Source organism: Symsagittifera roscoffensis, chromosome 1 (genome assembly GCF_963678635.1).
Source record: "Symsagittifera roscoffensis chromosome 1, txSymRosc1.1, whole genome shotgun sequence".
Taxonomy (NCBI): domain Eukaryota; kingdom Metazoa; phylum Xenacoelomorpha; order Acoela; family Convolutidae; genus Symsagittifera; species Symsagittifera roscoffensis.
This window is the reverse complement of record NC_087062.1, coordinates 24593595-24608762: the sequence shown is the minus strand read 5'-3', so window position 1 is coordinate 24608762 and position 15168 is coordinate 24593595. Positions and strand designations below refer to the sequence as shown.

Here is a 15168-nt window from a genome sequence, read left to right as displayed (position 1 = left end):
GATCCAAAAGCACGCGCTTTACCACTTGACCAAAAGTGCTTGGGTCAGGAAGTTTTTTTAGGTTCCGCAATAAAGAAAGTCCGTTCTTTAATACAGATTTGGAACGAGATTGTCTACAGATAAAGTACTATTCCAACTTATCCAATGCAATCGTATCAACTTTCAAAACTTAACCTTTACTAAAAACTATATTTTATTACTTTGATTAGTCGGCGTAATCACTATTTAGTATAACTTTCATATCGAGTCCCACGCCCGCTTACGCTGTCGAAGCGATCAAAACTAACTTTATCTAACGTGTATATAAGCCCTGGATGCATATGTTTAGTTTGATTACAGGGTAAGATACAATCATGTAAGTTGGAACAAAGTAGAACGGAATATGGATGACATGACACCAATTGTTGGGCCGAAACAATTTAAGTTTAAATATACCCAAATTTTCTTAAGAGTTCATTGGACGATATTTTAAGTAGATCGTTTTGTTTTGTTCGATTCAAATCCCTCTCCATTGTGAAGATGGTGCTGATTTTAGGGCCGCTAATTTAGACTCTCTTCAACCAACAAAAAAAATCAAAAATTTACTCACAATGCAGTAATTCTCTCTCGGCTTAGATGGAACTACATTTGCTCTATTCTCACTAGGTCCTCTGCTGTTTTGATCACTCGCGGCTTTTGGCGGGGACAACGAGTCTATCATTCCTTCTTCATCTTCCTGGGTGTTATTTTTCCTTGGAGAATGGGCCGCTATTGAATCTTTCACTATAGAAACACGACTAGGTCCTGCTTCTTGTTGCTGCGAAACTTTTTGAGGTGAGGCACCATAACTGGTTGTCGGCTCCATGGGCGCTACGTTAGCAGTTCGAATCAATTTTCCAATGGGATTCAATTACTGTTCCTTTCAGTTCATAGCAAATCCTTAAAAAGCAAACAAATCAGTTAATTATTATTAATTCGAAAGCACAAAAAATGAATAATTTAGTTGCTGTGCAAGTGCAGAGTAGCGGTAGCCGGTTGCTGTGCAAGAAGCACAATAAGTTCCGAACAAAGTTATTTGTCCAAAAAAAAACATTTCATTTTCTATTTTTTTTTTCGAAATTGCGTCAATTTTTTTTCTGCGTGGCCTGGAGAGAGAAGTAATTTAGTAGTAATGTCCGTATTTGACTAGTTTCACTTCAGAATAAAACAATGAAAACAGAATAAAACAAAGAACACAAAATTTCACACAAAACAATCTGGATTTTATGGGTGGAACTTTTGAACGTTGATTCCAGGGAAGCGCTACGAAAACGAAATTTCCTTAAGATAAAAAACGAAATTTCCTTAGATTTTTTTACAGTTTAAGCAATATATTTTTTTCATATTTATTAGCTACTCGTTCGTTTTACACTGTCTAAATTGTAATAAAAACAAAATTTTTACACCAGTTTTTCTCGACAATTCTAAAACCTTATAAAAAATTTCTTTCAACAATCAAAAATGCTTCGGTATGATTAATCACTCGTCCTATTATGATAACTATTTTGGTAACCTGATTTTGCTAAAAACAAACACATCCGATTACAAATTTCATCCCCACTTTCAGTGGTAGAAACAATAATGTCACGATCTTATTCACTAAATGTTTTATACAATTTCAACAATTAAAGTAATCTGGTTATTTTGCAATCCAATCAATTTAAACAAGGGAGTAAATTACCAGGTTTCTTCTTGAAACTTTCGCGACTTTTCCATGCCTTCTAAATATAACTTAGCTTCTTCCAGCGATGTTTCGGATAAGTCGGCAATAATTTCAACTAGCACCTCTTTCACGTCTTTTGGCATTTGCTTTGAACTACCAGCAAGATACACAAAAGCGTCTTCATTACTTATCAACTTCCAAACTAGTTGCTTTTCTTCAATGAGTTTATGCTGAACGTAGCAAACTTTATCGGTCAGGTATCTTGAAAACGCTGGAAAGACTTTCAAATCCGGGAAATTTGTCCTCCATTCTTCTTTGAAGTAGAAATCTTTTTCTGGGTGTCGACAACCGAAAAACAGGAAACATTTCCTTCCATTCCTGTGCTGAACAACAGATCGAAACGGCGCAACACCGGTCCCGGGTCCGATCATAATCAAAGGGGTTTCCTGATTCTGGGGAAGAGAGAACGACCCTTTTCTGAAATCGATCATAACTTTTTGAGGAATTTCGGAATCTGCCAAAAAATTCGAGCACAACCCTAGTCGAGGCTGTTGTATTTTTGTCTGAAATTTAACGACTGCAACTAATAGTTCCACAAAACTAGAGTCCGTGCCCTGTTTTGTTATAACAGAGGCCATTGAAAAGTTACGTTCTTTAATTCGTGGAACATACTCGATGATTCGTTCCAAACTTAGACTGGAAGTAGTTTTCGGGAAGTCTCGAAACACTTCTAGAATTGATCTTCTCGGCCTGCAACAGTAAGAGTAGAACAATTCCTGGTCCGTGAAAATTTCCATGAGCTTTTCTCGTTCGTCTTCATCGTTAGATAATTTAGACATAACTTCGAAAAATGATCTCCGCGGTATTGAGATTAAATCAAGAACATTAGTTATTAAATACTCGATACTAATCCATTGATCTGATATATCAGCAATCATAATTTTACTAGCCATTGAAATTTGAGGGAAAAGTTCGCAAAACAAGTTGAAACAACTGATGGGATTGACTGGTTGGATTGCCAAAACATCGCCAGGCTTCATTGATTCTGATTTTTTGGATGACTCAAATGAAATTCTGGCCAAGATTGTTTTCTGAAAATGATCCTCGGACGTAACTCGAGCAACACTGTCAAGACTTCCTTTATAAGGACAACAATGCTTCCAAGAAATTTCAGCTGCTGCATTGTCTTCATTAGTAGTTGGTAAATATTTAAGCTTTATTGTACATGGAAGCGGCAATTCAAGAGGTATAGTTGGAGATTCAAGTTGAAAATTAAACCTCGTTGAGAGAGCTTTTAAACAGTCAGCGATAAAAATTTCACTCTGAAAGTCAGATCCATGTTCATGTTGCTCATCAGCGAGTTGAAGATCGAAAATTGACTTCCCTCTCAACATTTGTATTCTCCTGAACAACTTTTTTGCCACAAAATTAAACTTGGTGTATGCTGAATCCCCTAGACCAAGAAGAGAGTACTCGACGTCACTGAAAAGATCCTGGGGACAACTGCGACTCATTATTGATTTCCAAAAAGATTTAGCATTCAATGGAGGGTCGCCCTGACCACAGGTTGAGCAAACTATGATTGCGACCGAAGGAAAAACAAACTGATAATCATTCAGTGAGCATACTCTGCTTTCAACGTCGGGATCCAGGTAGTACTTCAGCCGCCTGTGTAAGTTTGTTGCAACGTCTTCTGCGCATCCCGTTTCACTGCCGTATGCTACTTGTAGAATCATTTATTATTTTCTGAAGATACAAACAACTTGATTCGACAGATAAGAACAAATAAAGTAAATTCAACCATGGTCGAACGCTTCTGGTTATAAAAATTGAAATTCAAGGAATCAGTTGCAGAGTTTTATAGGTGGCGGATTTATGGGTATCGTTCCTAATGAAAACGTATTAGAATTAAAAGCTTCGATTTCTTCCGCTGAAAGTTCGTCAGTACGTGAATACGTCAGTTGTTTGATGCCTTTAGTTCCGTGACTGATTATCCTTCCAAAGAGCATTTTCGGTGCAGATATTTCAGTGACAGAATAAATCTGTTCACCTTCCTCGCCTTTTAAGCAGTCTGGATCAGCTTGTGTGTCACGTTGCATTGATACAGCGATGTTTACATCTGCAACTCCAACACTTGTTGTTTTCGATAGTGAACTTTTAACATCGCTCTGCTGTCCAAACACTGATACCGCTCCAGATGAATCAGTATGTATATTTGAACTCCGAAAGACAGAGGCGTTTGTGGACTTTTTGAGTGAAAAAGCCGAATTCGTTGAATTATTAGTTCCTCTGCCGAAAGCTGACGCACCTGAATCGTTACTGTGATCATGCGACGATTGGGCAGTGTTGAATCTGCCAAATACCGAAGGGACTTGTCTCGAGCCGAAATTGGAAGATGGAAGGGTTTCTTGATACTTCTGTTGAGTAGAAAATGAATTTTGGTTACCGAAAACACTCGAGTTATTCGATCCGGAGGAAGACTTTGTTTGTCCGAAAACTGAAGCTGATTGTCCTACGCGATTGAAAACCGAGGTACTTCCTCCTGCTTTATCTTTAGGGTAGTCACTACTTGCATGAACAAATCTGCAGTTACCCCCTTGATTACAATATCCAGCGTCAAAAAATTTGCAGCGCATTTTCAAAAATATCGATTAAACATTCCTTATCTGCAAAAGAAAAAAACAGCTTTGATTATATTTTAGGGAGAAAAGTTATATTGGTACATTTAAGTTTTGGTTGAAAATTCAAAAAAAAGACAAGGACAGGAAACGCCATTAAGTTTTGGTTGAAAATTAAAAAAGGGCAAGGACAGGAAACGGCATTAAGTTTTGGTTGAAAATTTAAAAAGGGCAAGGACAGGAAACGGCATTTCCGTGTGTACAGTTACGCCATTAGGAGCTTTTAGAAAATATTTTAACGCAAATGTGCAAATTTAACAAACAAGTTCTTAGTTTTACTTAAAATTTTACAGATTTAGTTGATGAAAAGATGATATTTTAGACATTCACAAAAATTTTACTCAAAATACTTACGCTCTTAGTTCGGATGGGTTGCATCCTTCTGATGGGGGTGTTGGAATTTTGGTGCAAACATTTAGAGATTCATATAGTAAATCTTCAATAACATCAAATACAGGCGAAATAACAACCCGAACAAGAACTAGCGCATGACAGGCGCCTACGGTGCTCCAAAAAATCGTTGAACGTATAAAGAGCTTTCTAAATCATGTGTAAGAATAGGGACTCCTTAAACATACGTCGCATGAACAAAAAGCCAATTAACTAAAAGATAGCTAAAACAAACACATCAACAACCCAAATTAGATCCACAAATCGCTGATCGGATGAAATTTATTCAAAATAGTGCAAAACTTTTCAGAAAAAAATGATTTCGTACTTTTTGAAGTAAACTTCGGCTATTAAACTATAAATCTTTTCCAATGCTCAACATTACATTCTGTTTGTTTTGTGCGGCAACTCTTTTTTCTCTAGCTCGGTTAGAAAACCTAGAAAACACAAAAAAATTGGGTAGTGTAAGCTACCATCCAATTACATTTCCAGCAAAACTTAAAAAGGGTGAGCGGATATCAATTCCACTGACTCATATTTTCATTTTTGCGCTAATACTCATACGAAGTGGGGACATAGAAACCAATCCAGAAAATAAACCATTTAAAATTTCAAAGTATCATTCAAAACCGCATGCAAGTTTAAAAAAAATCGTCGTGACATGGGTTAAAACACAGTTCTGGGGCTTTCTGAAACTTGGCTTAAGAAAGAAGATGATGATACCTTAGGGAATCTTTAACCTCAAACACATGTGATGTTAAAATATGACAGAAATTGCTAATGCAAAAAGGTGGGGACATTTTATTACACATACCACTTATATCGGCCCCAAAATTGATAGACGAGTTAAATTTGTTTGATAGCAAAAAATTTGAGTCAGTGTGGGTTGACTGCCAATCTAATTTTAATGGCGCCAGTAAGGAAAGAATGCCAACAAATTTATGTTACAACCCAAGCAACGAATTTTATGGAGTTTCGTGAACAACTTACTTTGAACAAACATTGATCATGCACTTTCTGTCTCTAACCAAATCACTTAAATGGGTGATTATAATATAAATTAATTGAAAAAATCGGGAAAAGATAATTTAAAATCAATCATCATTCCATATGGATTGAAGGTTTTTTGACTTAATGATGCAACACGAGTCAGTGTTTTGAAAAAAAAACCACATTGATTATCTAATTGGTGATTTTGAACAAACGGAAATGAATTTGGCTTTGATACGCCGTGCAAAACAGATAATTGTGCTTCACTTATTATGACAAGCAATAAATTTGAAAAAAAACCACCATAATTATTTTTTTAATTTCAGTAAAATATTTACCGATTAGTGAGATTTGCCAAACTCCGTCCGCTCCTCCTTGGTTTCATTTATTTCAAGGTACGGAGGCACAAAACACGTTTTCAATGCTGTTAAATTTATCTTATACTCTTCAGCAACATTCCACAATCGAAAAGAAACCTGTTCGTAATTTTAAAGCAAAAAATAAGCTGAAAACGAATTGGTTCGATTCAGAATATAAATAAAAACTGAAAATGAAACAAAAATCTTTTCTAGCCTACTGAAATGGAAATTCAAAAAAAAAAATTGCAAAATTATTGTCTTTGTCGTCACCAACTAGCCAAAGTCGTTTACAATAAACAAGGAAAACATTCGCATTTATGCTACTCTTTTCTCAGCACAATCCAGCAAAAATGGACACTTATTAATCCAATTCGAGGATTCGGTTCCATCATTACTACTTTGCGTAAGTCATTCAATTAAATGATTACACAGGACTTTAAAATAGCCAATCACTTTAAGTACGTTTTTTCAAAGTTAGGGAAATCGTTGGGCTCTGCTAAACCTCAGTTAATTAAACCAGGAACTTCTGAATCACAATCTTTAATTTTTAGAAATTCTATGATATACTGCGAAAGCTAAACATCCAAAAAACCTGTAGAACCTTGTACTGTTCCTGCTTGGGCAATAAATGATGCTCAATCAATTATTGGGCCACACTTAAGATTTGTTTTTAATGCCTGCATAGATGAGGATGTTTTTCTCACTGAGCTGGAAAAAAGCAAAATAAACTCAATTATTAAAAAAAAAAGATGACCCAATGGATCCCCAAAAATATTGACCAATTTCAATAACCTGTGCATTTTCAAAAAATTTAGAGAAAATTTTCCACGCCCAAATAACAGAACATTTGGAAAAACATCAAATTATAATTCTCAATCAATTTCCACACAAGATGCGCTTCTATACGTAACTGAAAATATTTGAGAAGAAATCGACTCCAAAAAAATGTTCACGCTTTATTGGATCTTTCAAAAGCTTTTGACTTTAATTCTCACATTATTCTAGTAAGAAAACTACGCTATATGGCTTTCCAGCAAAAACTTAAACATTAACTGAAAGTTTTTTGAATGAACGCTTTCAAAAATTCAATGTGAATGGAGTTTTTCAGGACTGGAAAGGTGTGCCGCATGGAACAGAACTGGGTCCCTTGTTGTTGAATTTATATATCAATCATATCGTATCTGCGATGGGTGTACTGTGGTACATTATCCAGACGATTGCATGGTGTATGAGTTATCTATATCTTCAAGAGATGCTGAGTCAAATTTAAAAATTTTTTACACGAGCTTACTTTTTTTGCTGAGAATCAGTTAAATCTAAATGCACCGAAAGCGGAGTTTATAAATTTTTGTCAAAAAAAAGATTAACAGAATGTGGAATCAGACAGTCTTGTTATCAAAGATCATTATGTAGAGAACAAATCTGAATGCAAATACTTAGGTTTGATTCTAGATTCTAATCTTTCAATTCAAACTCAAATACAGAAAATGTTGCAAAAAATAGCCCGAGGACCTTATGCCATAGATACGATTGGACAACAACTGCTTACAATATAATTGGTTGCCTTGCTTTACTGTTTAGTTTTATCCCATCTAGGTTATGCAGCAATTTGTGTGCCACAAATCAATGCGACTTTAATGATGTCCCTAGAAAAGCAGTTGAGTTGGGCCCTAAAACGCACGTTTTTCAGATCCAAACTGAAATCATCAGCTGCACTGCGTAAAAATTTTTTTTATCGGACTGGAAAACAGAATTGAATTTAAATGTGTATTTTATCTATATCCATATCTTACCGATAAGAGGAAAGCTTTTACCCATGCAATAACATTATCGACAGCCAATTACAGAAATAATAATCGCACTAAACAAGCAATTTTTGATAATCACTGTTCAATTGCTTCTCTACAAAAATCATTTTTTTACCTGGCTTCAAAAAAAATGGAACTCATTGCCAGTTAAATTTAGAAAATTCGACAACAGAACTTAAACTTTTAAGAAAAAAAGAAAAAGTTCTACAGTAGTGAAATGCAATCTAATCCAGCATGTACGTACACAAATACATGACGTGAGTTCCGTTTTGATTAAATGATTGGCATATATGACCAGTTTTATTTACCGATATTTTTAAGATGAATTGATTTAAATTCATGTACTATTCTATTTCATTTACTTTGTTAATTCTTAATCTGCTTTTTTTTATTCCAGCAGTAATTTCATCGTATTTTAATCATTTGTTTATTTCTTTTCACTATATACTATTTAAGCAGCTAATCTGAAACTTTGAACTAATCTTTATTACCCTTATTTGTATGAATGCTGAGACTTCTATACAGTATTTGAAGTGTTCTTTCTTCTTCTTCTTCTTCTTCGACAGACAAATTTTAAATGCCAAATCTCAAAAATCATTTAATATTTAGAATCAAAAGATTAATTAGATCTAGAAACAAGTTCGGATTAAAACGGTAAGCACAAAAATCGACCCAACAATTGAGAATAGCAATACAATGCATCTCATGGAACTTGCATTATAAATTTGTTCATGCACAAAATTTGAAAATGTGCGTATAAAATTTAGAATTGAGAGTGAAGCGATCAGTCCTCAAGTAGCTTATCATGCGTGAGTTCAAGACAGTCTTCAAATATCTGGACATTTAAACAAGACTGCTCCGATAATCAAAGTGGAACCTCTGCTCAAATAGTTTTTCCTGTATAATGAGGTGTACGCTATCGCATACCATAAGCATGGAGGCAGAGCAAAAAGCAGAATGACCCAGGAGCAGAATGGGTCCAAGAGCAGTAATATTAACGGGCTATATACGGGCTAATTAATAAAAAATTATTTTAATAGTCAATAATACCCAGAAAATGAATAAAACATGCATGAATTGAAAATTTTATCAAGTTTCTAAACTGAATTTTAAGCAAATCTCGATTAAATTATTCAATTTATGCATAAACTATTGCTTCTTTGGTAATATAGCCAAGTTTTATACTTAATTTGCCCATTAGCATATAAAATTCGATAATTTTCTGTTTTTCTACTCTTGGACCATTCTGCTTTTTGACTGGTCACCCATAAGCACGTTTTGAGTCAATAGTTCTGGACAAAATTTGCTTGAATTTTTCAGGGTGAAGATGAAATAGTCATCCTTCATTAAAATGATATCGTATGAGGTTTTATACAACTGCTAACTATACAGACTAACAACTGCAATGAGATTGTCAGCAGCACTTGGAGAATATGACAACAACCACAGACAAACGATAAGGGAGCAAATCCCTGTGCCCAATGGTTCACGAATCCTCATTACTACTACAACTCACTGTCTCATTGTGGCAAGGACTGGGCTAGTTTGCTACCTGGACATTCCACAGTAGCTGTAGCCCAAACTGAGAGTGAAGCGAAAAGTTTCTGCGAAACCCAAACTGAGGAGTTATAATTTGATGTTTTTCCAAGTGATCTGTGATCTGGGCATGAACAATTTTCTCAAAGTTTTGGAAAACGCGCAAGTTATGCTTTCGACATAATTTTTTTGATAACGGTTATCAAAAAAATTTAAAGCACAAAATTATTTTTGCTTTTTTCAGTTCGATGGGACAAACGTTTTCCATTAATGTAGGCTTTGATAACAAACCTAAATATGCTGTAAATTAGACTGGTGATTCATAAGTACCTGGAATATTGAGGTTAAGAAGAGCCAAAAAGCTTCCTAAAATTGATAACAGTTGAAATAATTGCCAATTTTAATGACTTGAGCGTTGATTTTGTTTAAAAAAATTACCCAGAGCAGTGATTCTGTAATTGATGGAACCGGAACCTAGAGATCGATAATTAAATTTTCAATTTTGCTGGATTGTGCTGAAAGATGAACAGCTTAAATGCAAAAATGTTCCTTGTATATCTTTAACCACTTTGGCCAATTGTTCGCAGATATTGTTCACGGTATTTTGGTGCCAATTGTCAACTAAATTTGGATATCGATGAGCTAGTAGTAACAATTGATTCATTTTCATTCTTTCTTTGCATTTTGAATCAAACCAATCCGCTTACAGTAATTTCTTTTCCATTGGTGCTTCGAAATTTAAAAAAAGGGGGGTCAATTAAAATGGGCCCTTCCGTCATGCGACGGTACGTGCACAGGTTGGATAGGGCCATTCAAACGCTTTATAAATACATCGACAAAATTTTATGAATAAATCAAGTCTATTTTAATGCATCAAGAGAATTGTCAATTGAAATCTAGCCTCCTCGATTACAGCACAGATAGAATTGTCTATGTTGAATGTATTTTTAAGTTTTTTGCACCCCCTAAAGCAGAGGATTGCACTCCTCAGAAGTGCAAAACTTATTTTTGTTCTTATGTAGTTAATTGTGTCCGAGTATGATTCGTTCCGTTTTTCGCTGAGTTTCTCTGCTAGTTTCTGGACGGTTTTTGTACAGCCCGGTGCTGCTCCTCCGGTACACGCAAAAATTAGTGGAACAAAGCTGCTGTGTTCCACGTCCAGAATTCTTTGTTGGTATTTTAATGTTTTGACCGTCTCATGATATTTGTAGGCGTAAGATATAGATTTAGGGCAGGATTTAGCATGGGAATTGAAAATTCTTACATCAAAAAAGGTTCGGCTGAATCGGCCTCCCCAAAGTCCATTTGCCTTGATGTCAAGTCGAGCGTCAACTTCAATGGTGGTTGTTTTGTTGTGAAAGCTTTCGCCTTCCAACGATTGAAGTTTCGGCTCTATTTCAACATCATGGCATACTTCGTCCAGGAGTGTCGCAAGGTTATCGCGAATTTCATTATGTCTTAGGTGAGTGTATCCAACTTTGGGACAGTGTAGGGAGTGGGTCAGTCAGAACGGTTGTCCACACGGCATGTATGTGGGGTGTTTGGTAGTTCCCATCCATATCTCAGATGTAATCCATCTTTACACTCTGATTTGTTGAGAGAGAAATTGTATTTTTTTAGGGGGAGCACGCTTAGCTAATTCGATGCTCCTTTTTGTGACGCTAGATTTTTCTCTGATGAGTAATTTTTGATTATTTCAGCCTTTTTTGAGAGTGCGATGTTCTGTTTTTCAGTTTTGGTGAAGCAATAAGTGGAGCCAAATGGTCTGTTTTATAGAATGTATCGAATCAAAACTCGATTCTGTTCAACATTCTCACATAGCCAAAATAGAGCAGTGAATAGAAATTAACGATGCTTTTTTTGTTGTTTGCTCAAATCGGTCGAAGAATAGCATGCTTGGGTCAAACACAGTCGAACACATTTCTCCTTTGGTGGAAACACAGCATGCTTGGCTTGGGTGGAATCGGTCGAAACCTAGCACATTTGGGCCAAAAACGTTCGAACCTTCTATTTGTCTTTTTTTAAACATAATCAGAAGGTCGAAAGAATCATAGTAACAGAAATTAGGGCCAATCACTTTAACTACAATTTTAGGGGAATATTTTGATTCTGATACCTCAGTTATTTATTCCAGGAACTTCTGAATTACCCAGTTTTATTTTCTGCACTTAACAGCGAAGCAATGTTATGATATACTGCGAAAACTAAACATCCGAAAACTGGTCCTGCTTGGGCAAAAATTTATGGTTGAGCGTTTGTTATTAATGCCTGCATAGATGAGGACGTTTTCCCCACTGAACTGAAAAAAGCAAATATAACTCCCTTATTCACAAAAGATGACCCAAAATTATCAACCAAATTTAATGAGAGAAACTATTTCTATCATGGTATCAGATATTACAGCCAGGAGTCGATCCATCACATAATCTGATCAAAATTCGTAGACTTATTTAAGTTTGGGAAAGATAATGATGAAAAGTAGAAGTTTAACAAGTCACTATCAACAACAGCATAGCGAAACATCGATCGAATCACCCTGTTTGCCACATGGACGAACTGCAGCTACCTGAAAGAAAATCAACATGGACTCAAAGCAATTGTCTACTGTCAGAGAAAAACCCAAAATATCTTCAGGAAATTTCTCACGACAGGCTGTCTTATAATTCAATTTACAAAAGACGTTATCTCCAGACAGAAACAGCATCACAGCTCGTTGGTGAAGCAATACCGTAAACTGCACCAAGTCGTGGAAGTGGAGCTGCACACCCTTCATGTCATCTGGAGAAATAGAGAAAAAATGTCAGTAATGCTAACAAAATAAAGAGGAAAACCTACATTAGGTAGAAAAAAAAGAAAGGCAAGGCGAAAGCGCCAGTTGATGAAGACTAATCTGTTACTTACGGACATAGTTGTCCGTAGTGCTGTAAACTTCCCAGCCATGGCTCAAACTGCTACTACCTGGGTGATGGTTACGCATGCTTTTAAAGATAAGTATTGATTGGCTACATCTTTCGAAGTATGTCAATTTGGAATTTGTGGACGTTTTTTCTTGACAAATGCTTGAAAAATGAGTCAACTGATTTTATCTCTGAGCAAGCTGTGGTAAATTTTCAGAAAAAGACTACTAAAAGAAGATTTGAGAAAAGCGAAAGCTAATATGATTCAGCTTATTGAAAATGTTGATGAAAAAAGACATCTTTTCATCAAAAAAAATGATAAAAATTGGCAACCATCGGAATCTTTCACTTTAAGTGAAAAGACCAAAGCATAATTACCGTGATAACAAGAAAAAGTTTGAACGTTATATTACTAAATTGTCAAAATGCCAAAAATATCCTCTAAAAAATGACACTTCGATAAAAACCTTAGATGATATTCAGAAGCCAATTGTTGTCAAAGAAATTCATTCGGATGGATCAAAAATTTGTTAGAGAAAATTTTTCTTGAGACGGTTCTGAAATAAAATTTGTTGGTCTATCCAACTGAGTTGGTTCGGAAATAAATGTGCCATTCCGCCGGATTGACACAGCCGACCCCTTGACGAGCAAGAAAAGAATATCAGTGACGTTAATTGTGAACTCATGATGAAAAGGAGGGTCGGAATGTTCTAGAATTTAAATTTTTAAAGTTTCGAATTGCGATGGAACATTTCTGAGAAAATAAGAAGAACGGCCAAATTTGGCCAAAAACCAGTAAAAAAGACACAGTCGAACTAGACAACCGAATATGCAAGACGAAAAGGAAGAAAACACGAATTTTCTTATTGTGGCAATCACGCACTGTAAGACGTAAAGTGGAAGCCGATAAGAAGATAGGAGGCTTCAGTGGGACGTCCGGAGCGGAACAGTACCCTCCCGTGCCGCGAAGTCAAGAGATAACGATGTTATCTCCGGAAGAGTACGGAATTAGAGGCCCTGTGCCCAGAGACTATTATATGCTGAGAGACTATATAACTGACTTTTTAGCCGCTTTATGGCCCTGAACATTTGATTTAACTCCAGTATTATTTAGTATTTCAGAGCATTAGTAGCCAGAAAGAGGAAAGGGTCAATCCATCTCCAATGGATTTAGTATGTAACTTTCACTAAAAACGTAGTAAAATATGATATTCGATTCGTGTTTTTATTCGCAATCACGTAGTCTGGGGATCCGAGACCCAGATATGTGGTTATCTTTGCATGTAACGAAAGCTGATGAAAAGTCGTTTGACTGATGGCCTAAAAATGGTAACTTTTACTTAGCCCTAAACAGACCAGAAAATCAACTGGCTAGGTAGAGACGGTAAAAAAACGGGTAGAGTTAAGGTAACTGACGCCGGCCAGTCGTCAATAAGTGCTTTTTCTACGCTGCGTCACTATGTATATTTGAGCGAAAGTTACATAGACGTTTTTATGTCGCTCTTGGTTGGGCCTGTTAAAGGCATGACACCATCATGATCAGCAAACATTTCAGCGACGAACTTTCTGCTCCGGGCGTATGTCCGAGTTAGAGACCTTAATGTCCCGTATTGCATTAGGCGGAAGGAACCGACCCTCCGCCTGGTACTAATTAGCTTTTTAACTAAGTTAAGACCAAAAATTCCGGGGACGTCATGAGCCCGTTTTTCCCAAGGCCCCGGTACCAAAAACAATTAAAGAGAAAGCGTAAAACCAAACCATAAATAGTATATAACCAAGAAAAAAGCAAAAACAAATTTAATTGAACACAAAAAGTACAAGAAACAGTAAAAAACCCAAAAAAGACCAAAAAAAAATTTAAAAAAAAAAACATAAAATGACAGTTTATATATTACTTCCGGTCGGGATGTGATTTGACCTTCCTATTTGTCCTATTTGTTGCTATTTAAGATTGTTTTATAACATTTCTGATCGAAAGATTGAGGGTTTTGGTGGTGGGTAAGGTACCCTCCCTTGATTGTTGTTTGGTTATTTAAGCACGTTAATGATAATTTTGCCGGTGACCGGAGGGTAGAGTGGCAAGCTGACAGACGTGTTCCAGACTCAACACGAGGCAACAGGGGAAACATCCAAAACGACTGTTGGATATCGTTGATACAATTTTTGTATCGGTTGGGTATTTTTTCATTAAAATTCAAGTGGTCGGGGCACAATTGGCGCGGTCCGATTGCACCCTCCTTTGATTGCAAATTTCCGAATTAGGGGTCTTATTTTGGATATTTTGGTGCAAAAGAGTGTATAGTAATATTTTTTAACGACTACTAATAGGTTATTCTTCTTATTATATATAACTTATCCCCCAGTTAGACCCGAGAAACACCCCAATTCTGTCGTAAAAATACTGATTTTCGACCAAACTGTTAACTCCAGAAATTTTGGATATCGGAATTTTTTGGACAACAAAAAAGCTTCTGCGCAGTGAGATACTATGTAGTTCGAGCCCCCCAACTAAAGAAATTGAGCGGAATAAGACTTGGTAGAAGTTAAAAAAAAACATAAAATGACAGTTTATATATTATTTCCGGTCGGGTTGTGATCTGACCTTCCTATTTGTTGCTATTTAAGATTGTTTTATAACATTTCTGATCGAAAGATTGAGGGTTTTGGTGGTGGGTAAGGTACCCTCCCTTGATTGTTGTTTGGTTATTTAAGCACGTTAATGATAATTTTGCCGGTGACCGGAGGGTAGAGTGGCAAGCTGACAGACGTGTTCCAGACTCAACACGAGGCAACAGGGGAAACATCCAAAACGACTGTTGGATATCGTTG

At 36.1% G+C, this 15168-nt stretch overlaps 2 protein-coding genes across 3 annotated transcripts in view; both read right to left on the bottom strand.

The window, feature by feature from the left end:
* The window catches only part of LOC134841707 (uncharacterized), a 343993-nt gene that overhangs the window by 13079 nt on the left and 315746 nt on the right, over positions 1–15168 (bottom strand). For both annotated transcript variants that reach the window (XM_063857743.1, XM_063857750.1), the window contains exon 2: positions 590–920. In XM_063857743.1, the coding sequence (XP_063713813.1) occupies positions 590–844 (255 nt within the window). In that variant the 5' untranslated portion in view covers positions 845–920. The remainder of the gene's footprint in view (positions 1–589; positions 921–15168) is intronic.
* On the bottom strand, positions 1377–3538 carry LOC134841566 (NADPH-dependent diflavin oxidoreductase 1-like). The gene has a single exon (XM_063857600.1). It carries the CDS (start codon positions 3415–3417, stop codon positions 1696–1698), a length of 1722 nt encoding a protein of 573 aa, XP_063713670.1. The 5' UTR covers positions 3418–3538; the 3' UTR covers positions 1377–1695.

What these genes read in the sequence shown, in the direction of transcription:
- LOC134841566 (XM_063857600.1), bottom strand. Translation starts at nt 3,417, where the DNA reads ATGATTCTACAAGTAGCATACGGCAGTGAAACGGGATGCGCAGAAGAC.